The sequence below is a fragment of the Gymnodraco acuticeps genome, unplaced genomic scaffold (genome assembly GCF_902827175.1).
Source record: "Gymnodraco acuticeps unplaced genomic scaffold, fGymAcu1.1, whole genome shotgun sequence".
Classification (NCBI taxonomy): domain Eukaryota; kingdom Metazoa; phylum Chordata; class Actinopteri; order Perciformes; family Bathydraconidae; genus Gymnodraco; species Gymnodraco acuticeps.
In genome coordinates, this window is record NW_022992129.1 from 552,238 (window position 1) to 579,928 (window position 27,691).

The following is a 27,691-nucleotide window of genomic DNA, read 5'->3' on the forward strand; positions in this document are numbered from 1 at the left end:
GCTTAAATAATCAGGCATTAGCTAAGTTGCGCATCACTTTGAGTTATTCGGAGCGAGCATGTAATGTGGATGTCAGTGAAATGCTTCCCAGACGAAAACAATCTGCTTTTGATCACAAAAGAGTCAACGATGGGCTATTTTAATCCTGTTTTGCTGCTTCTCAAATTAAGCTGAGAGCCGTTTGTTTTGCTGCAGTTTAAGCCCTTTCTGTCTGGTGTCTGATATTCAAATGACATCACCATCGCTGACATTCAACAGGCTTCCCCTCCTTCCGTCTTCTGTCTAAAAAATCCCACCAACCACCCAGTGCTCTAAAGTTATCAGTGAATTCTTTGGGGAGTGGTAGAAACTTGGAGCGATTTGTGTTTTTCTCCTTCAACACAATCACATTCCTCTGAGCTACTTTGGAGACCCACGGCAGCAGGAGAGCCAATTTCTGTTTTAAGATTAGTTTGTGCCCTGTAAGGTTTTTCACAGAATTCCCATTGCCATCGTTAGGATTGTCCCCATCTTTGGGTTGTGGGCTTACAGTACAACCTCTGCTCTTAGATTCTCCTTTTTTTGACAATCTCTAGAGCTCTCTTTGACAGAAATACAAAAGCATGAAAAGCAGTGAGGACATTTCATTCCCTGAAATGGACAAAGGCTCCGTGAGAACAAGGGGAGAGGAGAAAAATAAAGCACACTCTTATTTCTCCAGGGATCCGCCTCGATTAGCCTATAAGTCTGTGAAATGAGGCAAATCACCACACGTATGAACGTAAACATATTATTTTTTTTCTTGCAAGTGTGCATGAGGAGCTTTGAGGAATCAAATAGATGGCTGCTGGCTTTTCCCATCAATGACTTCACTACAGAAATAGCCGGCAGCACAACAACAGGCCGACATATTGAAGTGTGTGTGTGTGTGTGTGTGTGTGTGTGTGTGTGTGTGTGTGTGTGTGTGTGTGTGTGTGTGTGTGTGTGTGTGTGTGTGTGTGTGTGTGTGTGTGTGTGTGTGTGTGTGTGTGTGTGTGTGTGTGTGTGTGTGTGGTGTGTGTGTGTGTGTGTGTGTGTGTGTGTGTGTGTGTGTGTGTGTGTGTGTGTGTGTGTGTGTGTGTGTGTGTGTGTGTGTGTGTGTGTGTGTGTGTGTGTGTGTGTGTGTGTGTGTGTGGTGTGTGTGTGTGTGTGTGTGTGTTGTGTGTGTGTGTTGTGTGTGTGTTGTGTGTGTGTGTGTGTTGTGTGTGTGTGTGTGTGTGTGTGTGTGTGTGTATGACATAGTAAACCCCCTATTACATCCATGTTAAGACATTAAAACACACCCATATTATACCCAAGTTACACCAATGTTACTATACATGGTTAATAAATCCATAAACACTCATATTACACTCATTTTAAAGATGGCCACAGCCTGTTAAATGATTGTACACCCAAGGATACAGAAACCATTTAAGTGTTTAAAGAAGTAAGAGTTGCAGTTCTCTGGGAGTTAAAGCATTGAAAGCTAAAAAATAAGAATATCTCGAGTTAATTTCCCAGTTCACTGATTCCTTTGTTCACTGCGAGAAAAACCAAAGAGTAAAGACAGCTTTAACTCTGCAGAAGGGTACACGGAGGAGGAAGAGACTCATCTGTTGATCAGTGACACAGAAAGGAGGAAGAGGGCTCGAGAGGAAACTGAACACGGGGGGAAGCAGAGAGGGAGAGAGAATCAGAGAGAGGAAGAGGAGGGTTAATTAATTCAGGGTGGATGGGAGGGATGTTGCTGCCGAGGCTCCAGTGCCTCTGCTGTCGTGCCGAGTGTTTGTTTGAGGACGTTTGGCTGCTGCTGCTCACAGGGAACCAGACACCAGCTCCCCTCCACATCCTGATCGCTTTGCTCTCCTTTGATCCGGCAAACAGGGATGTTACATGGACTGCAGCGGCAGCAGGAATAGCCAGAGGTAAGGAAGACTTTCTCTGTGATTACTCCTCCTGTAGTCAAATGTCTGTCTTGATCGGTTTTGCGTCGATGTTCATGTTGTGTTTTGTACGTGTGATCGCTCTGCTCCACTTCTGCTGCTTCTCATTTGACACATTTCACTCCTTGTTCCTTTCAAAGATTTCAAAGGCTTTAATGTCATGTGCACAGTAGCTACAGTGTAGTTATGGCAATGGACATCTTAAGTCAAGCCTCCTACAACAATGCAACATAAATGTATATAAGACATTAAACAATAAATATAGTGCAAGAAGAAACGGAGTAGAAACAAAATAACACATTGCTAGACTAAAGTACATTCAGAGCGCCCTCATCTTTCCTGAAATGTTGCGCCTTTTCACACCATCAACTTTTTTAAATCACTCTTTGTTACTGAATCCAAACTACACTTGTGATGTGGGTTTTAGGTGATACATATCACAACTTGTCTGGTATGGGTTAGTGCATGTGATGTGTGTTTGGGTGGGATTCAAAAACTAAATGTCTTTACCTCAACACAAGCATAAGATCTATACTGTACTTGTATCAGTTAGTATCCAGTGACAGTGCCAATCACCTCGAAGGGTCAGGGCAGTCTTTTCTGGAGAAAATAAATCAATAAAGACTCTTTTTTTCTTGCCAGGCTAATGTAATGAACTCAAAATAAACCACATTAAGGTGACCTTTGCTAGGGAGTCACAAGACGTCGTTTTGCAGAAGCAAGTGCTGTTAATTAAACCATTTCCAACCAAAGTAATAGACCAAGAGTGTGTATCTTTATTTCAGATTATTTCTAATCTTTTGCTGCCCTTAGTTCTGGGAGTAAGATATATATATCGTTAGCTATAATTGCACAGCTACCACTTTATATTGAACTATAATTAAAAGATTTTTGAGTATATGTTGCACGCGTTAATGTCCCTCCCTTTTCACTGAGAGCGATGCTTTGTCTGACTTCTCGTGATTCATCTGCCGTCAACACGTCTAACTACATCTCATCAAGCAATCACCAAATGCCATGGTTATTTATTCCCCGACAGCGTGCACTTGGTTGGTGATAAACATTAGGAGATCTCTGCCCTGAGTCTCCACTGCGAGGATAATAAGCGAGCACAGAGAGAATCGACAGAGAGGGGGGGATACAGGGAGAGGAGGAAGAGAGAGGGGTGACGGGAAGAGGATCATTTAGCAGCGCTGTGATATGCAGCTCACGTTCTCTTCAGTCCCACAAGAGAATACGCACTTGATACAGTGTATATCCGTGTGTGATTGCAAGCTGGTGAGTCAGTGCAGGTCCAATGGAGATGGAGCCTCATGATGATGATCCGCCTGCCATCAGGCAGTAATTCATCACATGGATTAAGAGGTGAACAATCGCCTGTCTGAATAAGGATCTATGTGATTAGGAAAGAGCATGCACAGACCCACTCAAATCGATTCCTTTTATCATGTCCGCACTCACCTCATTAAAAGAGTAAACACTTGTTTTGCAACACCTGTTTTTGGAGCTTTTTTAAAAGAAAATACACTGTTAGACAAATTAAGCATCTGTTGTGTCTTTTACCTTAAAGCAACATTTAAATAACAGCCCTGTTCATCACTATAAACTAAATAATAGATGTGTTTTGAGCATGAATCTTTGAGTGATTACTGAAGCTTCTGGGATAGCAGCTCCCCTCGCAGGTGACTGAAAGCGTGTTTTTCTCACTGTTTTACTTCCAGGTATAAATAATACTGACAGGCTGATCAATCACACAGAAAATGATGTTAAAGTTTATGAGTCATTAAACGTTATAGATGGACGTTTTGTGGGCCTAGTTTATGCTAAAATGAATGAGTTTGAAGAAGCAACAGATTTGATGAAATCCAAGACATGATGATATAGGGTTCGCTTATTATTAAGCAACTGTATGGGGATGTTACAACAGAGCATCTTTATGAGTGTTTTAGTCGTGTTCGTTTCACCCAGATGAATAAAGGGTATTTAAGAAGTCAAACCAAATGGTAATACTCCTAGCAGGCCTTCTTAGTTTCAGTGGAAGTTAAACATATTACATAGATATCACAAGGAATATTTTGTTTAGTTAAATAGAGCTCAGTTTATTCCACCTTAATCAATAACTGTTTTAAAGACGCCCTATTGTGTTTTTTGGGGTTTTCCCTTTCTTGTGGTTTGTTTAATAGGTTTTAGTGCATGTAAATGGTCTGCAAAGGCTAACATCCACAGAGATTCTGTAAAAAGAGGTGCTGCAGCACAGGAGGTATGAGAAAAATAAAGAGCTTTTTGACATAAAAGCATGGAGACATGTCACAGTAGAGACACTACATACAAAGATGGACCTGAAAAGGAGCATCATTTTTGTCGTCTTTAAAAGGTATAGGGACACACCAAGCTGACACCTAAGAACTGACACAGACAGACCCCCGACTGTTGTGTCGCCTCGCGTTCTCCTGCGTCTTGGCCATGTGTCGCACTGGAACACACCGCAAAGACTTCAGCCGACGGCCAAGAAGCACGTACGAACGAACTGCGCATGCGTGACTGGCAATAACTCTCCTTACCAGCAGGTGGCGGTAGTGTGTATTCGCCATTCAAAAGAGGCAACAACCGGAAGACAGACTGCGTGATAACCGAGAGAAGAAGAACAGACTGCGTGATATAAACAAACAACGAATAGCGTGTGCGTTCCATTGTCACTCTACAGCGAGAAGCTCACGGGGCTTTCCCGAACCTGAGTCGAGAGTTCAATGAAATCTCAGATTTGCCTTCTTAATCGTTTGTTTGGGTCCCTCACTTCCGTTTCGCTTCTCATGCACTGATTCGCTAAGCTGAACAGCCAATCAGAGTGATTTATTTGACCGACAGCCATTGGCCGATTGCCTACCGATTCGACATGTAGAGTCGGTAGGCAATCGGCCAAAAAGGTGTCGGCACGGCCGAAAAGACCCGACGGTGCGGGACACACCAATCTGAGTAGGGCGACAGGACGCTCATCGTCGGCCTGACATCCATCGACGGCCAAAATCTGCTTGGTGTGTCCGGGGCTTAAGACTAAGTATTTGATGTAGTCGTATGTTAGGTCAAACGGTATCATGAGGTTTACCTGGCTCAATTATTGAGTCTATGGATTCAAATAACATAATCATTATTCCATTAGCATCAAGGAATGTATATAGTCCTTTCTGTTGTTCTGTTTATGTTTCATGTGGAACCTACTTGATCAGGTCTCCCTTGAAAAAGAGATCAATGATCTCAATGGGATGTCAAATACACCTGGGTAAATAAAGGTTTGAAATGAAATGAAATTGTCCAAATACTAGTAAACTTTTTTTGTGAAGACCCCAGTCTTACACTTTAAAACCTCTGCTATAACTGCTGTTTATTACATGATGTCATAAACTAATAAAATGCCTTGAGTGTGTTGTCTATTAACTCCAGAAGGTAATATCTGTCTCTTTAGCTGCTGTTTGCCATTGAGCAGGATGATTACAGTGAAAACTGTGTCTGCTGTAGTCCAAATTCTCTCCATGAAAGTAAACCAAAACAATACATTTAAAGACCTGACACTGAACATCGAGCTGAGGCTGCTATAAAGCTCAGTAAAGCATGGAGGAGCTGCAGATTAGGTGATAAATCTGTGCAGATTCATCACTACCATCGCTTTTATGCTGTTTTCCCACCGTCATTATACACAAAAAATATATATATATTTAGACGCTTTCAAAACATAAAAGCTACTAGCTAAAAATACTGAATTATGTGATTCTCTACTAAGTTGAAAGTGAAAAACAAAAGTAATCATATTTTTCTATTAAGACGTGAACCAGTAACATCTTTTGATTTGTCCTTCTAATTCAATTGACCCGTGTTGTGCATAATCAGTATTAAGCACTGGATCCAACAGTTTGATTTATTTGCGATGTGTTCATCCCAGTAGCTGCTCCTTTATTTTTATTTTCACAAACACTCCTGTCAAGCTCTTGGAAGCAATTAGTTAGGGTCTCGTGACTCGATGAATATGTGAAGTAAAGACTTAACGACGAGGCACTTTTTTACAGCTGAAAACTTGACTGGAAAATGTACAAACTCCAGGTGGAAATTCATAAGCCTTGAAAGACATATATTGAGATTTTCACGTCTTTTTTTAATTCTAAATCGGAACTAATTGCTATATGAATAATGTGCATGTATGTAATCACTCAGTAGCCTACGTGTAAAAAATGCACACGAAGCATTTCAAAACTAAACCTTTTTTCTGGATGCACTGTAACTGAATGAAATCAACAAACAAGCAAGCCTGGCAATGCAATTAAAAAGTTAAAATGGAGTATTGTTTGGACAGACGGGAAATACTGGGTAACGGTTTCCTGTTGCATGATAGCATGTGCTCGTAGCAGGGGCGGACTGGGACTAAAAATCAGCCCGGGAAACTCGACCGGCCCAACTCAGTACCGCTAGTAGTCAATTGTCAAAGAAGGGGGGGGTGCTAGTGAATTGTCCGACCGGCCCACTTCGGTACCGGCCCACCTGGAAAGCTCCCGGTATTCCCAATGGCCTGTATGGCTCGAAAAAGAGGCCTGTAGGTGACAGCATGCATTTAGGCCAACCTGGTATCTGAATAGAGTTCATTCCGTAGCTCTCAGACAGGTCTAACGCCTCCAATTGAATATATCCTGCACACAAGACCCACTGCAGTGCTCTTGTTTGTCTCACAACAGGCCTGCAGTTGTATTATGACATACCTTCACTGGAATGTAACTTAAGAGTTTTTAAGATGGCTTTCAAAGAAAATTAGGTCATCAGTTCGGGGTTTTTAACAGTTTTGCATAAAATGTCCCACATTTAAAGACACTTTGAGCCGTTGTATTGGCAGGGTTGCCAACTTTGGGTACCTGGCTGGAGTGAGATTTTGATATCATGGGTTTAATTACACATATGCGCACTAAATGACTGCTATCGTGTCAGCAGCGGGACCTTAGCATATATATGATATATATACAATATATACAAATACACAATATTGGACACAGACTATAAAGGACACACAGTTTCATTCACTAATGAAAGTCAAACACGTGTTTATTTCCACTGTTTTATTGTGTGCCTGTCGTGATAAGCAATTAATTGACTTATCGTACGATAAATAAAAATGAACTCGATACATTTCCATTTACATGAGGATGTGACTAGCAGTTTGAAAGGATGTACTTGAATTATTATTATATATTATCATTATGTCAGTGGTCTAACATGGTCATACAACGGTGCCGACAATATTATCGTTTATCGCAATAATTCCCGGGAAAATGTATCCAACAAAATTAATTATCGTGAGAGGCCTATACATGACACACACACACAAACAAATCTACAGACTTACTCCAAACTGCCAAATATATTAATTAACACACTCTCACTCTCATATACTCTTTGACTCTATTTTGGCCTATAGTAGAACAATAAGCACCAGACTTTTACTTATCATTTCTACTGGACCTTAGATCTGCGCATACAGGTCGGGGATTGACCTACCGGCTCCCACTGCTCTGCTGTCTGTTAACGTTGTTAAGAGTGGTGGGGGCGGGGAGGGAGCGGATTGACAACTTGAGCAGCTGTCAACTCAACATTGTAAATAACCAACCAAAAACGATCGCCGGTTCATCTTGTTTTTGGCGTGAGAATAGTTTGGGCAGCGTGAGAGCGTGAGATTGAGAGTGAAAGCGTGTGTCACACGCCAGATGCGTGAGAGTTGGCAACCCTGGTATTGGAAGTTGGCAGTAGAGGTCTTCCAGTGGTTTGGTGGTGGGGCATTTTTACAATGAAGTATTGCCACTTTTCCTTAACTAAAATATCTATACAGTACTTCTTCCACCACAACAACACTTTGTATGTCAGTCAGTTGGCATCCCCCTTCAAACACAGTGCAATCAGTGGTTGTGGGTAGTATGGCCTTTCCATTCCCCTCTGTGTTTTTTTACACACAATCCCCCAGTTGCCATGACACCCAGGCAGTCCATAAATACTTGTGGTATTTGTGAGGCTACATCCCCTGTAGGTTAGACAGCATGTGAGTCCGGCCTGCAGTGCAGAACATCACATGTCAATCCACAACATTTGTCCCATAGCGTGAATGTACAGGGAGCTACAGGTGTTACAAGCAGATCACACTTTCATTTATTTTCCATACAGTTGTGGCTAATCTTCTGCTTTATTATGCTGATGTTCAGGTGTATATCAGTATGTAGTGTCTCTACTTTAAAGAGTCCTCTCCTGCTGATGTTCAGGTGTATATCAGTATGTAGTGTCTCTACTTTAAAGAGTCCTCTCCTGCTGATGTTCAGGTGTATATCAGTATGTAGTGTCTCTACTTTAAAGAGTCCTCTCCTGCTGATGTTCAGGTGTATATCAGTATGTAGTGTCTCTACTTTAAAGAGTCCTCTCCTGCTGATGTTCAGGTGTATATCAGTATGTAGTGTCTCTACTTTAAAGAGTCCTCTCCTGCTGATGTTCAGGTGTATATCAGTATGTAGTGTCTCTACTTTAAAGAGTCCTCTCCTGCTGATGTTCAGGTGTATATCAGTATGTAGTGTCTCTACTTTAAAGAGTCCTCTCCTGCTGATGTTCAGGTGTATATCAGTATGTAGTGTCTCTACTTTAAAGAGTCCTCTCCTGCTGATGTTCAGGTGTATATCAGTATGTAGTGTCTCTACTTTAAAGAGTCCTCTCCTGCTGATGTTCAGGTGTATATCAGTATGTAGAGTCTCTACTTTAAAGAGTCCTCTCCTGATGATGTTCAGGTGTATATCAGTATGTAGTGTCTCTACTTTAAAGAGTCCTCTCCTGCTGATGTTCAGGTGTATATCAGTATGTAGTGTCTCTACTTTAAAGAGTCCTCTCCTGCTGATGTTCAGGTGTATATCAGTATGTAGTGTCTCTACTTTAAAGAGTCCTCTCCTGCTTGATGTTCAGGTGTATATCAGTATGTAGTGTCTCTACTTTAAAGAGTCCTCTCCTGCTGATGTTCAGATGTATATCAGTATGTAGTGTCTCTACTTTAAAGAGTCCTCTCCTGCTGATGTTCAGGTGTATATCAGTATGTAGTGTCTCTACTTTAAAGAGTCCTCTCCTGCTTATGTTCAGGTGTATATCAGTATGTAGTGTCTCTACTTTAAAGAGTCCTCTCCTGCTTGATGTTCAGGTGTATATCAGTATGTAGTGTCTATACTTTAAAGAGTCCTCTCCTGCTGATGTTCAGATGTATATCAGTATGTAGTGTCTCTACTTTAAAGAGTCCTCTCCTGCTGATGTTCAGGTGTATATCAGTATGTAGTGTCTCTACTTTAAAGAGTCCTCTCCTGCTGATGTTCAGATGTATATCAGTATGTAGTGTCTCTACTTTAAAGAGTCCTCTCCTCATGATGTTCAGGTGTATATCAGTATGTAGTGTCTCTACTTTAAAGAGTCCTCTCCTGCTGATGTTCAGGTGTATATCAGTATGTGGTGTCTCTACTTTAAAGAGTCCTCTCCTGCTGATGTTCAGGTGTATATCAGTATGTAGTGTCTCTACTTTAAAGAGTCCTCTCCTGCTGATGTTCAGGTGTATATCAGTATGTAGTGTCTCTACTTTAAAGAGTCCTCTCCTGCTGATGTTCAGGTGTATATCAGTATGTAGTGTCTCTACTTTAAAGAGTCCTCTCCTGCTGATGTTCAGGTGTATATCAGTATGTAGTGTCTCTACTTTAAAGAGTCCTCTCCTGCTGATGTTCAGGTGTATATCAGTATGTAGTGTCTCTACTTTAAAGAGTCCTCTCCTGCTGATGTTCAGGTGTATATCAGTATGTAGTGTCTCTACTTTAAAGAGTCCTCTCCTGCTGATGTTCAGGTATATATCAGTATGTAGTGTCTCTACTTTAAAGAGTCCTCTCCTGCTGATGTTCAGGTGTATATCAGTATGTAGTGTCTCTACTTTAAAGAGTCCTCTCCTGCTGATGTTCAGGTGTATATCAGTATGTAGTGTCTCTACTTTAAAGAGTCCTCTCCTGCTGATGTTCAGGTGTATATCAGTATGTAGTGTCTCTACTTTAAAGAGTCCTCTCCTGCTGATGTTCAGGTGTATATCAGTATGTAGTGTCTCTACTTTAAAGAGTCCTCTCCTGCTGATGTTCAGGTGTATATCAGTATGTAGTGTCTCTACTTTAAAGAGTCCTCTCCTGCTGATGTTCAGGTGTATATCAGTATGTAGTGTCTCTACTTTAAAGAGTCCTCTCCTGCTGATGTTCAGGTGTATATCAGTATGTAGTGTCTCTACTTTAAAGAGTCCTCTCCTGCTGATGTTCAGGTGTATATCAGTATGTAGTGTCTCTACTTTAAAGAGTCCTCTCCTGCTGATGTTCAGGTGTATATCAGTATGTAGTGTCTCTACTTTAAAGAGTCCTCTCCTGCTGATGTTCAGGTGTATATCAGTATGTAGAGTCTCTACTTTAAAGAGTCCTCTCCTGATGATGTTCAGGTGTATATCAGTATGTAGTGTCTCTACTTTAAAGAGTCCTCTCCTGCTGATGTTCAGGTGTATATCAGTATGTAGTGTCTCTACTTTAAAGAGTCCTCTCCTGCTGATGTTCAGGTGTATATCAGTATGTAGTGTCTCTACTTTAAAGAGTCCTCTCCTGCTTGATGTTCAGGTGTATATCAGTATGTAGTGTCTCTACTTTAAAGAGTCCTCTCCTGCTGATGTTCAGATGTATATCAGTATGTAGTGTCTCTACTTTAAAGAGTCCTCTCCTGCTGATGTTCAGGTGTATATCAGTATGTAGTGTCTCTACTTTAAAGAGTCCTCTCCTGCTTATGTTCAGGTGTATATCAGTATGTAGTGTCTCTACTTTAAAGAGTCCTCTCCTGCTTGATGTTCAGGTGTATATCAGTATGTAGTGTCTCTACTTTAAAGAGTCCTCTCCTGCTGATGTTCAGATGTATATCAGTATGTAGTGTCTCTACTTTAAAGAGTCCTCTCCTGCTGATGTTCAGGTGTATATCAGTATGTAGTGTCTCTACTTTAAAGAGTCCTCTCCTGCTGATGTTCAGATGTATATCAGTATGTAGTGTCTCTACTTTAAAGAGTCCTCTCCTCATGATGTTCAGGTGTATATCAGTATGTAGTGTCTCTACTTTAAAGAGTCCTCTCCTGCTGATGTTCAGGTGTATATCAGTATGTGGTGTCTCTACTTTAAAGAGTCCTCTCCTGCTGATGTTCAGGTGTATATCAGTATGTAGTGTCTCTACTTTAAAGAGTCCTCTCCTGCTGATGTTCAGGTGTATATCAGTATGTAGTGTCTCTACTTTAAAGAGTCCTCTCCTGCTGATGTTCAGGTGTATATCAGTATGTAGTGTCTCTACTTTAAAGAGTCCTCTCCTGCTGATGTTCAGGTGTATATCAGTATGTAGTGTCTCTACTTTAAAGAGTCCTCTCCTGCTGATGTTCAGGTGTATATCAGTATGTAGTGTCTCTACTTTAAAGAGTCCTCTCCTGCTGATGTTCAGGTGTATATCAGTATGTAGTGTCTCTACTTTAAAGAGTCCTCTCCTGCTGATGTTCAGGTGTATATCAGTATGTAGTGTCTCTACTTTAAAGAGTCCTCTCCTGCTGATGTTCAGGTGTATATCAGTATGTAGTGTCTCTACTTTAAAGAGTCCTCTCCTGCTGATGTTCAGGTGTATATCAGTATGTAGTGTCTCTACTTTAAAGAGTCCTCTCCTGCTGATGTTCAGGTGTATATCAGTATGTAGTGTCTCTACTTTAAAGAGTCCTCTCCTGCTGATGTTCAGGTGTATATCAGTATGTAGTGTCTCTACTTTAAAGAGTCCTCTCCTGCTGATGTTCAGGTGTATATCAGTATGTAGTGTCTCTACTTTAAAGAGTCCTCTCCTGCTGATGTTCAGGTGTATATCAGTATGTAGTGTCTCTACTTTAAAGAGTCCTCTCCTGCTGATGTTCAGGTGTATATCAGTATGTAGTGTCTCTACATGTCTCCATGCTTTAATGTTCAAAAAGCTCTTTATTTTTCTCACACTGTCTGTGCTGCAGCACCTCTTGTTCACCCTCTGTCTGAAACCAGAGCCCAGTCTGCTCTGATTGGTTAGCTGGCCAGCTCTGTTGTGATTGGGCAACCGCTTAGAGATGTCCCGCCCCTTAGCCTATCACGTATGATGTGTTGGAGCGCTAGCCAATAGAAGTACAAGTGTTACATAGTGATGTCACTTTGTTCCAGGAGTAAACAAAGGAGTCCAATGGAGGCGTTTCAGGGAAAGAGAAACTCTCTCTGAAGGGAACTTTGAGATTTCAGCCTTTGCAGAACATTTACGTGCACAGAAACCTTTAGAACACACTTAAGGTAAGGGATAACCCCAAAAAGCATAGGCCTAAGACTCCATTACGGGTTGAGCGTGAATCAGTGACTCTAAAACAGGGGAAGCCCGTTATGAAAATGTATTTACTTAAAAGCTCAACAGTTCCAGATATATGTGTAATATATATATTTCAAACATCATCCTTTTAACCATAGCCCAAATTACATCTTTTACATATCCTCGTCATGAATTCCAAAGCTCCAAATGGCTCCGACAACACCTGCTGTAGGCAGACGATGACTAACGTTGTGAGGAAGATGTGACGTTGAAGCTGTGAAAAAACTCCCATGATTCATTCTCTGCAGACGGAAAGAAAGAAAAGATCACATTTAAAATGAAAGTGGAAACAGTGATTTTCTGATAACAGGGGCGAGAGGTGAAGATAGTCTGGGACAAGAGGCAGGGAAAATGTGTGTGTGTGTTTCGGTGCTGTGTGTCTTGACAAGGGATCAGCAGCGCTCCTTGTATGGGTAAAGATGGATCCCAGAGTGCAGCCCCTAAGGTTAACTGTGCCCACTTGCAGTTCATTCTGTGACACTACATTTGTCCTGAATGATGTCTTTGGCCTTTTGACCCCCCCCCCCTGCCCTTTGGAGCCCCCCCACTGAAAACCTCAGACAGGAAGAAACTCTGGAGCAAAACATCAAATAAAATCCACCCTGGCAGAAATGTTTCCCACTGTCAGAGAGAATAATTTAGTCCCAAAACAAAGCACTTCTCAGAGTAAAAGCTTTTAATTTGGAGAGACCTCTTCCCCTGTACTGTGGCTGCTGATTCCCTCCGTACACCTTACAGGCAGTAAATACACAACATGCGCGTCTGTCCTTAAGAAGAGAATATGTTTTGTAGCAAGAAGGTATAATATGCAACAGGAGAACCACACAGTGGACATGATGCATTGCAGCGATTAGGTATAAGACGCAGGAAACAAAGAGGCATTTAATGGTATATTGGAATTACGTGCAGCCCTTTGTCTACTCCCCAACAAGTTTATTTTGTATGCACACCATCAAATCAGTTTTATGATGTTAGTGCTATGGTAAAGGAAAGGGAACTGTATAGATGGTAGAGAGATAGATGGGTATATGTAGTTGTCATGCCTAAGTAAAAGCTTTAGTTGGAAACAAACAGCAGCCTGCTTTTCATTTTGTTTTATTCTGTTGACCCATTCACGCCCTCCTCTCACTATCTGTACTACAACACAGGCTCACCTGACTTTTTCCATGGCTTTATAACTTGGACATGAAAGGTCCCATGACATGGCCATTTCTACTGATCATAATTCCATTGTTGAGCTCTACTAGAATACATTTACATTGTTCAATTTTCCAAACTCACATTGGTTTCTCATACAGCATCTCTGTATAGTATGTGTATTCACTCTCTGTCCTACACGGCTTGTTGGAGCTCCTGCCCCCCCTCCCTATGACCCCACTGTGCTCTGATTGGTCAGCTCGCCCACTCTGTTCTGATGAGTCCACCACCGTTACAGCGGAACATCAGTGTTTGTGTTATAATGGCGTTTGTTAGCAACCAGAAAATGACAAACAAATGCTGCGTGGGGTCTGGGTGCCGTGTTGGCGGGACGTTCGGGGCTCGGGGCTCACTGCTCCGTCCTTTGAGGCTCGAGGAGCGGAGTGAGTGTGTGCGGAGATCCGCAGAGCCGTGGCTGAGAAAAGATAAGGCTGAGTGTGTGTGTGTGTGTGTGGAGCTCCGCGGATTGGTCCATTTAGACGTTACGTCACTATACTCAGGAAGAAAACAAATGCAAAAAGAGAAATCTCCAACGAGGCGTTCTGGGGCAGCATAGAAAGGTATTTTCTGTGTTAGAGTTTTACTCGCTACAGGGTGTACTTTGAGGGTGTGTGACTCTGCAGACCGTTTACATGCAGAAAAAGCTACATAACACACAAGCTGTTATAAGTGTTATAGTAGGGGTGACCTTTGAGTACATTTGCCTTCAATTGTCTTGGCACAAAAGTCACTTGTCTGGGTAAAAATGAGTTTATTATTTCTGTATGAGAACTTAGAATCATAAAATAACAATTCAGATTCAAAAACAGTTATGAGAGTTAGGTATTTTTGTTGTTTAGCTAATCTCAACACATAGTTTTGGGTCAATACGATTCAGTGAGAGCAATTCACACATCTTAAGGTTGGTGCTTCGAAATGTCTTCCAGTTTTTCCTTGTACGCTGCCGGATCTAACGACAGTTTCGTATCCCGTACACACTAAACCCCCTAAACAAATGTGTAATTAATGTGATCTTGGCAATATAGATAACATGTGAGATTGATAACATAATCGTTGTTGTGAATCACATAGCACCAAATACTAGCTAGCAAACGCACTTAACATTAGTTTGCTCCTAGCAGACACCGCAGAACTTTACCCCCTTACACTTCTCAGTTGTCTGCTTTCCTGAAAGAACATCACACTGTTCTTCTGAGGTCAACTCTGCAAAACACTTGGATCAATCAACGCGTTTTCAGTTAGACGTGTCATGTGGAAAAAATGCAGTTGTTTAAAATCAGTTTATTAGAATAGATGGCCTCAATCCTGAAGTAACACCTTATTGTTTATCACTTCTAATTTGTTGGAATGGGCAAGTAAAGTTCCCTTCTACTTGTCCTACAAGAAATCCACTTGTCCCGGATATACGTTTTGTCCGGCAGGAGTTTAAGATGTGCCCAGTTTCTCTCACAGACTTTGATCCACTAAGTCCATGAGAGCCAGGACTGTGCTGCAGGGAAATCAGTGTTTGACTTGTTCAGCCCTTGATGCACTCTCTATCAGCGTTGCAATAGAGGTACACACACAAAAACAATGTCGGTGTGTTATCAAAACTACAAATTGCCTGGCTTCGAAAATGGCCTTTCTTTTTTGTTCAAGCACTGTGAGCGTTTTTTTTATTAAGCATTCTAGTTTTCTACTAAGAGCCATTACAGGCGCCAATTTGTCTGAACAAAGCAGTGGAAACCTGCCATTGGATGGAGGTAATTGAAGTGATTGAAGTGCTTCAGTGACAAATACTGAAGAATTGGCCCACTTTTGGTCTCAGCCCACTCACACTTGAGCCATTTCATTTCCTTAGTCTAAGGAAAGCGATGATGAGGGCAAAACTGAGGATTCCAGGCACCCACGCACACACACGTCTACACACACTTGGGTCATGTGGAAATGCAAGGCAGACATACTTTACTTCTGCAGGTGTGCAACGCTTTTACAGTCAAAGCACGCTGCCATATTCATAATGCATGCAGCTAATGTGCACGCATAATGATTTAAAGTAAGAATTCAGCCCCTGTGATTTCCCTGTCCAGCTGAAGAGCTTGTTTTGAGAAAGCGCTCCTGTTGGGAGGTTCATTTCTTTGTGTAACACCCTGCAGATGTAGCAGTTAAGCATCATTTGTGTGTTATTATGAACACTCGAATAACCAATGGCTTCTCATGAGACAATTAGTGTACTCGAGGACTTTGGGTGATGGTCGTTAATATGGCTGACTACATTTATGTTAGCCTAACCTCCAACCTGTCTCCATGCTGTATTGAAAGCTGGTGAAATTATAGCACCTTCTGTTAAAGTTGGCCTAAAAGGATGTTTCTATGCAGTGGTGGAAATACGTTCTATCTCCTTTTTAAGAGCAAAGATAACATTTAGATTATATTATCTTAATTGATCCCAAATAAGAAATTGTTTTGTAACGGCAAGATGTAAAAACATGTGTATACACTACAGGTATATTTAAATCTTAATGACACGCAACGAGCAGCTGAGCTCTAAGATTTTACACATTATTTAAGTGCTCCTAACACTAGGATGGGTCAAATGCAGAGAAGCCATTTCGCTACATAGTAAGTAGGCCCACTGTGTAATGACAATAAAAGTATAAAAACATTTTTGTTAAGTGCTTCATCCAGCAAATTATTTTTTCATCAAATACATATTAAGCTTTAATTAAGAAGAAAAATAACTAACCATTGCAATGCATCAGTAAGGAGCCGTCTCGTTATGCAGGTGCAAATTAGAGCTTGAATTTTTGGGGTTCTTGGAGTTGCTCAGTAAGCTCCTGACCCATTTCCGGTCTATATTTAGCATGTGCATGGACTATGAAGATTATCTAAGTGCTGGAAATGATTGATGTTTGATGCCGAAAAGATGACGTTGGTGTCCATTTAATCGTATCGACACACACTCCTTGGCTTCCTGCAGCAGACATGCCCTCACAGAGAGTCTGTATCGAGCTTCTCTCTGCTATCAGGACCTCGACAGCTTCTTCCTGCCGAGCCCACAGCTTCCTGCTCCGCGCGCTGCAGGGGAATGTCAGTTAGACGCATCCTGTCTGGCATCTCACTTTCAGTTTTACAGACCCAATCCCAAACAGAGCCCTAGACCCTCTCCTTCTCCACCTCCACTGCATTTGTGCATTTGCATGGAGGGTCCCAATTAATTTAGCCAGGAGCAGAATCAAACTCATTTATTTTGGAATGCACTGACAGGATGATATGAGTTGTAAAGTAGAAAAAGAGACCAACAAATGAAACTTAAGGACTCATGATATAAACATCACAACTATTATTGCTACCATCTTCCTCTGCAAATGAGGGGAACATTGAAATTAGCTGCAACACTTTTTCTTCTACAATAACAGCTGATCCAAACAAACTAGTGGGGTGTGGAAGTTATGAAATACTCCAATAGGAAGTCTGCATCCATCCTGACTTAACCTGCTGTCCTAACTGACCATTTGCAACAAAGTTTGTGTCCAAAAAACATACAAATAATTCAAATGAAGACCTACTTAATTCAATCCTGGGGGGAAATGAAATGTTCACTTTACAATACATTACACACATTGTCCAAAAATACCCACATGCAGCCATGCACAAACCCTATACACACAAGCAGTGGGCAAATAGGCTGCTGATGGTTTGGAGCCATTGAGCAGGTGTTCAAAGACACCTCAAAAATGCCCAGGAGGAACCAGAACCTCTGTAGCTTTTGGTCAGCAGATTGTATTTTGGTTCGATTGGGACTCGAACAGGCGACCCTTCGGTTCCCAAGATGAGTCCCGATAGAAACAGTGACATGCAAACATTTACTGCTTGAAATAAGACTTTTTATATTGTCCTACAGATGTTAACAACTTCAAGATAAAAAAAATTACTCATGTACTTGTGTACTGAAGAACCATTATGAAATACTCTTACTTTAATATTTAAACATTATGGCTGCAATGAAACCTTAAAGGTGGGTAGGTAATTTTGGAGAAACCAGCTCGAGTGCGCTAGAATTAGAAAATACACAGCCGGAACAAATCTGCCACTTCCTTACAGAGCCCCTCCTCCAACACACACGAACGCGCACATGACCAATGAGGGCACGAGATAAGTTTGTGCACAGATGGAAGGCTGACAGGCAGGTAGGCCATCCAGTTACTTTAGCCGGGCCGGCTTCCACAGATGACGTTTTTAATGGATTTTTTGTCAAAGCACTTAAAGGTCCCGTGTCATGGCCATTTCCACTGATCATAATTCCATTGTTGAGGTCTACTAGAATAGATTTATATTGTGCAATTTTCCAAACTCACATTGGTTTCTCAAACAGCATCTCTGTAAACTACGTGTATTCACTGCATTTCACTCTCTGCCTTTAACGGCTCGTTGTAGCTCCAATAGCTCCAGCCCCCACCCTCCCTGTGAGCACAGTGTGCTCTGATTGGTCGGGACGTTGTGAATCGCGCTAAACTCCGTGGATGTGTGGTTTCCTTGTTTAGCGATACACATCGAAACACAGCCAAACTCATCCTGAGCACACACAAAGTCACAGCCGAAGTAAAAACAATAAGTGTGGCTTGATATTGAGTAAGAAAAAGGTTGATAAACGCTGTGAGAATGGGTCTGCAGAGAGAATGGGTCTGCAGAGAGAATTTCGCCGCGATCCCAACTGTCTGTTATCAGCCTGCAGCCAGGGAGGAGAAATCAGCAGAGCTGCCTGCACTGAGTGTGTGAGGTCCGTGGATTGGTCAATTTGGACCAATCAGCGGGGGCTTAACGTAACGGCTCCGCGGACGTAACGTAACAGCTCCACGGATTGGTCCATTTGGTCAGAATCAATGGACAGTGACGTTTCTCCAACGAGGCGTTTTGGGGAGGTATTTTCTGTGTTAGAGTTTTACTCGCTACATGGTGTACTTTGAGGGTTTTGACTCTGCACACCGTTTACATGCATAAAAACCTTCATAACACACAAGGGGACGGGTAATAACCGGAAAAGCATGACATGGGACCCTTAAGATATTCATTGCTATCGGGATGTTAAGAGCATTCCATGGAATATAACAAAGTGTATCTCGAGCCGGTTTCTCAAACTTACCTACCCCACCTTTAAAAAAGGAGTTAATAGTGCCGAGAGTGAGACTATAGATGAAGCTCATTCACTGTATGTCTGTTTTGAATTGGGTCGAATTAAAGCACACTGCTAACGATGAGCTACACAGGTCTGACTCTGGATCAGCTCTCCACTTTCCCTCTGCGGACATAATTATGTCAGAGCTCCGGTTTCTGTTAACCTTCCCTCCTCTTCAGTGTTTTCCCTCTAATCATCGTCAGTATCCTAATTTGGCCGTGATGCTCTCCGCACACGCTTTATGTCTTGGAACACCTCTTGGTTGTTGAATGTTCAGACATAACAACATCAGACGGGAGAGTTGGACTCGATCTAATGGAGATTAAACGAGCCACCCTCAGCTGTGTGCTACATTAGGTTTAGTTTAGGTTTATAACATCTGGCTTATGTGACCTTGAACATTTTTACTGTGGTATGTTATTAAACACCTTTTATGGAGGTCGGGACAGTTGTATTAACAAAATGTGAGACTTAATATTAGCTATTAGATATCAAAAGTGGGACTAGGTCATTGTTTTACAGGTCACTGGTTTCTCTCAAGTCTTTGCTTCATGTCCCAAATAAATCATTAACAGCCATTTAGCAGGAGTTAAAAGTATAATACAATTGTAAACATTGAATATACAGTATGCATACACACAGTAGAAATGTATCTAAAGAATACACAAAATAAAACATACAGAATCATACAACCCTTTTCTCTGTACTGAGGTGTTTTGTCTTGCTTCCAGTCTTTATGCCAAGCTAAAGCTATTTCTTATCCTTTATGGACGTCATGAATTAATGGCTACGTTTGTTTCCGTTTGTTTTTGATACACCAACTTTCCACTTGAGTCATATCTTGAATGGGATCTTGTTTTTCCAGCGTTTGCAGTCTTTTATGCATCATTTGAAAATGGAAATGGTCTCATTTGTTGCAATCAACTCTCCGCCAGAAAGTAATTGAACATATTTACCAAAATATTAATTTAGGGTGTCTCTCCAACCTTTCATTTCTCAATAAGTGAGTGAAAACAGACCGGACCAAAAGGACAATCAGTGGAATGAGCCTCCTTCAGATCTGCTGCCTCTGTGCTGAGGCTTAAACAAAAGGCAGTGACTCACAGAGCCTTTAGGTGTTGATGAAGAAAGAGGCGAAGATGAATAGTTATTTACACCACCACGGCACATTATGTTCATTACAGACTCCGTCTGTTCCACTCTGAGTGCTGGAAAAAAAGCTGTGGCCACTTAGGAAACAAATGATACAGTTTTTAAGAAAATAATTGCGGTTAATTCATAAAACCCAGATAATCTTTAAATGCGTTTAAAGGTCCCATGTCATGCTTTTCTGGTTATTACCCGTCCCCTTGTGTGTTATGTAGCTTTTTATGCATGTAAACGGTCTGCAGAGTCACAAACCCTCAAAGTACACCCTGTAGCGAGTAAAACTCTAACACAGAAAAGACCTGTCTATGCTGCCCCAGAACGCCTCGTTGGAGATTTCTCTTTTTCCATTGTTTACTTCTTGGGTATAGTGACGTATTTCGGGTATTGTGACGTAACGTAGCCGTTACGTTTGGACCAATCCGCGGACTTCCTCACACACACACACACTCGGCGAGACGTTGCGAGGCTCGCTGCTGCGAGGAGCGGGACACTGTGAGCTGGCTCACTGGTGTGGGGTCGGCGAGACAGCGAGACACCGCGGAACTCAGCCTGGGCACACACAAACTCCCAGCCAGGCTGCGGGTGTGTGTTCGGGCTTGGTTTCGCTGTGTCTCGCTGTCTCGCAGACGGCCACTGGGCTCATAGGGAGGGGGGGGCAGGAGCTCCAACAAGCCGTTTAGCACAGAGAGTGAATACACATACTATACAGAGATGCTGTATGAGAAACCAATGTGAGTTTGGAAAATTACACAGTATAAATTAATCACTCAATGTTTATTTATATTGCCCAATATCACAAATGTTACATTTGTCTCAGTGGACTTCACAGTTTGGACAGAATATCAGTATGACAATACGACACCCTCTGTCCTTAGACCCTCTGTCCTTAGACCCTCTGTCCTTAGACCCTCACATCGTACAAGGAGAAACTTCCGGAGAAAACCCACAGTTTAAAGGGGAACATGGGAGAAACCTCAGGGAGAGCAACAGAGGAGGGATCCCTCTCCCAGGACGGACAGACGTGCAATAGATGCCGTGTGTAAATTGAAAAGATAATACATTTGCAACAAATCTATTCTAGTAGACCTCAACAATGGAATTATGATCAGTAGAAATGGCCATGACATGGGACCTTTAAGCAACTTTCATGTTTATTTGATGGTCAATTATTGGACTGGGAATACAGTTTTGATTTGTTTGTCAATATTGATAACGGTTAATACTGTGGACTAGTAAATTGATTATCTTTTGCTGCAATATTTACACACCTTTATTAGAACACTTATTAAAAGGCTTTTCTCTCAGACGAAGAGGTTGCTGCTTTTGTTTAACATACAGATAACAGTGGTATTTAGTGTTTGTACTCTAACTCTTGTATAGCACTGACAAAAAGACAATAGGATGTTTTCATTGTATTTTGAAATATTGTACAAAGTAAGGTATTTGGCAATATCTCAGAACGATAATCTCCACGGTTTTGATTTTTGAAGCGTTAATGCAATTGCAAGAAACTTAAAGCTATTGTCAGGTTAGACATGAACTACAGTCATCTCACGACTTAAGTCACCCCCATTAAGGCGGGTTTAGCCTTAATGGGTAAACCTATAATGTTCAGATTGATAACATTTAGGAGTCTCGTTTAGCCACGTGTGGGCAAACGCCTTTTTTTAGAATCGTAGGAGCTTAACAAATTCATGAGTAAGGTATAGTAAGTGTGCTTTCTCGTTTAAGGACACAAGACATTTAGCTGAACTTAAAACATGCACAAACGTTCACTCTTTCTCCCCCCATGTTGCATAAAAATGGATATTCAGCAACCATTAATTTGACTGTTATTAAAAAATGTATTTGAAATGAAGTGTGATTTAATAGTTGTACTGATACATGGGCTGTTTTTTTCAAATCTAATCTTTACATGTTGATCTGGTTTATCTGTCTTTGTTGTTGTTGTGCTTCAGGCTCAGTTGATGCATGTCATGTCAGTTACATGTGCTCACAGTAACCGTGGCGATCTCTGACATGGTGCTCCTCTTTGTTTGCTCTCCGGTGACGTCATTGTTGCCGGGCAACCTCGAGACCAAAACAGATTCCCTCTCTGCAGCGGGGCCTCCCCTCGCAGCACGTGCTCCTCTCTCAGTAAATACATATAGATCCCCCCCTTTTATCCTCCATCAGTAAACATGTCGCCCGTCAGCTGTCCAACATGTAGACCAACAGAGAGCAGCTGATGGACAGAGAGGGAATGTACGAGCATTTTAAAGCGTGTTTGTTGGGACTAAAAGCAAAACAATTAAGGCGAGAGATCAGGGTTGAAATGGTAGACACAGAAAGAAAGTTGATGGTTATAGTTGTGTGTGTGTGTGTGTGTGTGTGTGTGTGTGTGTGTGTGTGTGTGTGTGTGTGTGTGTGTGTGTGTGTGTGTGTGTGTGTGTGTGTGTGTGTGTGTGTGTGTGTGTGTGTGTGTGTGTGTGTGTGTGGTGTGTGTGTGTGTGTGTGTGTGTGTGTGTGTGTGTGTGTGTGTGTGTGTGTGTGTGTGTGTGTGTGTGTGTGTGTGTGTGTGTGTGTGTGTGTGTGTGTGTGTGTGTGTGTGTGTGTGTGTGTGTGTGTGTGTGTGGCGGCAGCAGCTGATTAACAGTAAGAACACTGCCTCACTTTTAAAGCCTGGTTCATGGTGTGAAAGGTTAGGAGGTGTGGGATAAGGGTTTTAGTGGTAAACCACAGTAGGACATTTGATGGTTATAGTACAGCATACATTTGATTATCTACACAGTTTATCTGAAACTGAATGTGTGTATATTGCCCAGGAGTGAGAAGAGCAGCTGATAAACAGAGAGGGTAAAAGTAAGAACACTGCCTCACTTTGAAAGCCTGGTTCATGATGTGAAAGGAGAAAAAGGAGAGGGTGATTCTACGTCTCTATATGCAAAAGGTTGTCATTGAGTCTGACCAAAGTCAAATTATGCTGATCCGTTCACAAGAGAGTGCTTACAAATAAACTGGCCTAAAGTGATCCTGTCAATACACAGTTCATGTCAGGAGAAGTTTGTTATTGTAGTTTTTAAGTAGTAGTATTATTTTTTTATTCATTAATTATGCAGTATAGGAGAAACACCCAAAACATTATGAGTACTTTTCCAAAGTGTATCGTCCATAATGCATCCAAATACTTTACAATACTAACATTACATTTTGTTTTGCTCTTTCCAAAACGACCTAAAATATATCCTTTAGCTTCAACTAAGCCATATTATTGTATTCCATGGTGGATACGTTTCAATTCACCCAAATATTTTAAGTACTACAACTTTGTGTGTCAGATTTAATGGTACAGAAATACTTCAGAATACTGTGTTCCTACTATGACTTGACTTACAGTGGCGAGTATCATGATGGGATGATTTCATGCTAAATCCAAACCGTTTTATTTTCCTTGCAGTGGAGAACCTTTTCTAAAAATACTCTATATTTTCCCTTGGTGAATTTGAGTAAGTCACTCATGCTTTTATCTTTGCTCCGTGGGAACTATGTGTACTCTGGCATCAGTCAGAAGGCCAACTTACAAAAAATGCTTCAGCTAAGATCCTCAAGACAAAATCATATCAACATTTGAAACCTTTCTAACCGAGTCCAGTTGGTTTCTCAGGTGACTTTAGTAACAGAGGCTCTGTATGAATGTCAGCTGATCAGTCTCAACAACAATTGGATGTATTAGAAGCACACTGATGCATTTCATACCGTTAACAACGGCTCTGTTTAATTTAAGTGAACCAGGAGCTGAGTCAGCAGCGCAGCACTCTCACTAATGCATCAAATATATCGGTCATTATAAAGACCGACTGCTATGACATACAGGGCGTTATATATGTGAGAAAGGGATATAAGGTGCATTCAATTTTGTTTCTTTGCAAGCACATATGTTATTCTGGTTATTACTATATGCCAAACATATATAGAATTAGACTTAATAAGGTCAGAACATGCACTGTATTGCATAGTTTTACATGTAATAAGAAAAACTAATACATATTTTGTGTCATTACGGTTTGAGGACATGGACTGAATTCCAGTTTGAACTACCTTCAGCTATTTGGAAGTCAAACTTAAATAACAGATTCAGAAATCACATCAACTTCAAACCTAAAAATAGCCAAATAAATAACAACGTATTTCTTAATTTCTAGAGGTCTCTATTGATGCATATTTTTGGTTTATTTATCCAAGTTTTGAGAATTCCACGTGTGAATCGCTGCCAGATTTCATCCGTGGGAATAAAAGCTCCCAATAAATTACATGAAAAAGCACATGTTCAATGTTGCATTGGATACATTCTTTCCACATTTACTCTTCTGCTGTTTTTTTTATACAGTGCCGCAGTGACGCGTCCTAAAACCCGGAAGTAAGTTAGCATTTTACCACTTCCGGTTCCTTCGACATAAAGCAATGGGATCTCTCCTTAGGATTTAGGAAAGTAGCTGAAACTAAGGTCTGTGGTTGAAACACATTGAAGACACGGATCACGTTTTGTTCTACGACATTAAACACATTAGCAGTGGTGATTTCTGAAGAGTTGACGTGTCTGAAAAACGATGGTTGTTACTAAGCGGCTGAATAGGACTACAGAAGTTGTCGAGGCCGTTTTACGTCATTACACCGAACATGTAAAACACTCCTCTAAGTTAGTTTGCCCTGTTCTGCTTGAAAGCAAGTGCCTGCCTCCTGCAGACTGTTCAAACAAACACTTCAACTCGTACCATTTAGAATCTGTAGTTTTGAATATGGATCTTAAGTCGGCGTGACGTTGAAGCAGCGACCCTGCTATATAGTTCCTTTTATAGCATAACGTTTGCTTCTGGCTAGATTTATGATTCTAACATTATAAAAGTAGGGTAGACATGTGGAGATTATACGGCTGAACAAAACGGGATCCGTCTCTTGAATGTGTTTCAACCACAGACCTTATTTCCAGCTGTTTTCCAAAATCCTATGGAGAAATTGCATTGCGTTTTGTCGAAGGAACCGGAAGGAGTTTGCTTCCGGGTTGTTAAATGTTGTTGTGTGAGTTGATTTATTTGGACCTTTTCATTATTTTTTGACCTTTTTGTAAAGCGTCTGAGCACCTGTAAAAGCACTTGCCACATAAAATGTATTATTCATATTTTTTCCCAACACTAATCAATGACCAATCGGGTTGATTCAGTCAACATTTGAGGTGATAACAAATACATTATTTTGGTAAAAGGTTGTCATACAACTAAACTGCAATATATAATAAGAATTGTACAAATCAATTCTAAAAAACATTAAACAAGTGTTTGGATTAAATTGAGGAAGTGTTCCCTCTGTGCTGTAAACACTATGTTTGTGCTTCCTTTGATTTTGACAGAGAAACCATTACAGTATAAATCAAGAGCAGATTGAATACTATAAATCCAGGACAGTAATTTTCCTCCAGCTCGTGTTTCTCCCTCTCTGCTGTAAATCTCTCTGTGTTTAACTGTCGTCCTCGCTGCCTACATCCTCGCTTTCTTTACAATGACTTTGAGATGTTACAGAGATGTTTATGACGAAAGCTTTTCATGTATTTCATATTATATACACTCCTGATGAATGTTGGTTATCTTTTTTTTAAATATCTGTTTTCTCTTTCTGCAGGTCAGAGACGGTGTCTTTTGTTGCAGACCTGCTGAAAAACCCTTGTGCCATCTCCAAATCATGAGGAATATTCATTTGGTGTGACAGACAATCACCAAACATCCTTTTTCTTTTTTGAAATCCAACTCAACATTTGGAGCACCTCAGCAATAATCAGGACAACTTCTGACTGCAGATAAACACTTGAAAAACCCTGTTTGATTGAACATTTTCGTCATTTCCCGCCTCCTCCACTGCTCATATTGCCTGGGGTAATTTGAGCTCTCTAACTGTGGGCTTGCAAGGTGATTTATTTATTTTTTTAAAGGCGGAGATGACATCCCAAAATCTTTTCGTCTCAGCCTCGATACACAACTTGACCGAAGGATAACCATCAGTCCTCTGAGGGACACTTTTGGACCGACACACTTTCAGACACAGAGCCTCGGAGGCAGGCAGGATGGGGGACAGCTGGGTGTGTCTGAGCCCGGCCGAGTTCACCCAGCTGCAGAAATACAGCGAGTGTGAGTACACACATGCACGCACACACGTCTCCCACACAAACAAAAGAACAAAACGTGTGTGTGTGTGTGTGTGTGTGTGTGTGTGTGTGTGTGTGTGTGTGTGTGTGTGTGTGTGTGTGTGTGTGTGTGTGTGTGTGGTGTGTGTGTGTGTGTGTGTGTGTGTGTGTGTGTGTGTGTGTGTGTGTGTGTGTGTGTGTGTGTGTGTGTGTGTCAGTCATACTTTAAGACACGTTTGTCTTTTTTTATTTATACTATATGTTGCATTTGCATGTTTTCTGGCACATTTGTGTTTTTATATTTGCATTGTTTTTAAACTGTAACGCGTTTCTCCATAGGTGTTTTGGGCCGTTGTAATGCATTTGCAAATATCGGCTACCGTATGTATTGATAAACTATTACAAACATAGAATAAAATAAGATTTATATTTTATAAAAAAAAGTCCTTTTACCTCCAAGTCAGTTCAATAAAAGAAAAAGTTATATTTCCCTTTTTTCTCACTTTTCAAATTATTTTTACGTTTGCCGTTGTTTTCATTATAGCAAAAGGATAAAAGGAAATAAGCCAGGGTTTTTTTTCTGTCATTTTAATCACTTTACTAACCCTATCATTTACTTCACGAGTGACATTAGTTTACTCCCGATAGTTTGTATTGTAAACAACATTGCAGCAGGACTTCAGTCGTCTGTTTGGTGTCACATTATTCTTCCATGTTGTTCTTTCACAATGACACTCATTAGCCTGCAGGATGAGCGTTGTGGTTACCTACCCTCTCTAATATTTGTTAGTCAAAAGAGCATCTGTCATCTGTTTCATGGAGATGAATAGAGTCTGACACGCAACCTATCCTGCAGAGGGATTACACAATCATGCATAAATCATCGTTTTATAGACCTGAGCGAGGTGTGACAGTCAGGCTGTGATTGATTGGAAAGTGTGTGTTTGGGCACACTAATGCAAGGATCTATATTTTGTCACTTTTATGCACGTACTGTAGGAGAATGATGTTGTACCTGGTCCACAACTTCTTAGAGCTTGAAGGACGCCTTTATTCCCCCCCCAAGGACCAACAAATAGCCACATTGTTTTCACATAGGACACAAGCAATTGTTAGTCATTTTGAAATACATATTCAGACATATTGTTTATTCGTATGGGTTGAGAATCAGCCTCACGTGTTTGACTCAGATGAAGAGTGTTGCGCAGCATGTTTAGTAGCTTGTGGGCTTCATTAGGCTCGTGGCTGACAAAGCGTTAGTGGGATCTTTTGGTTAGATGTTCCGCTTTGAATTCAACTAAATTCAAAGACTTCACACTGTCCCGTCTGTTGTCAAAACCTTTTTACTAAATGGACATTTCAGGTGTCTTTTTCCGGCGCTGTTTCCCTGTTGTTATATATTGGGGATTTGCATATTAATAATAATAATACATGACACTTATATAGCGCTTTTCTAAAAATTCAAAAACGCTTGATTGGCTATTAGACACTGATTGGCTGTTTGAAATGTGTGACGTACATAATCTAATGTATCTTGCACAGAGTACAGTTGAATCTCAGACTTTTGTGAAGTGCACACATTTAGCAGAGGAATGTGAAAACACTTCTTTAGTATTTTAAACTATGAACCCATTC

General features: G+C 41.1%; 1 protein-coding gene across 1 annotated transcript in view; it reads left to right on the forward strand.

Annotated features, from left to right (window-relative positions):
• Window positions 1-1,668: 1,668 nt before the first annotated feature.
• LOC117538102 (diacylglycerol kinase beta) overlaps window positions 1,669-27,691 on the forward strand; it is a gene marked incomplete in the record, with an annotated part of 134,000 nt that continues 107,977 nt past the window's right edge. The window contains 2 exon segments of the mRNA XM_034203635.1: window positions 1,669-1,925; window positions 25,558-26,060. Coding sequence (XP_034059526.1) covers window positions 25,997-26,060 — 64 coding nt within the window.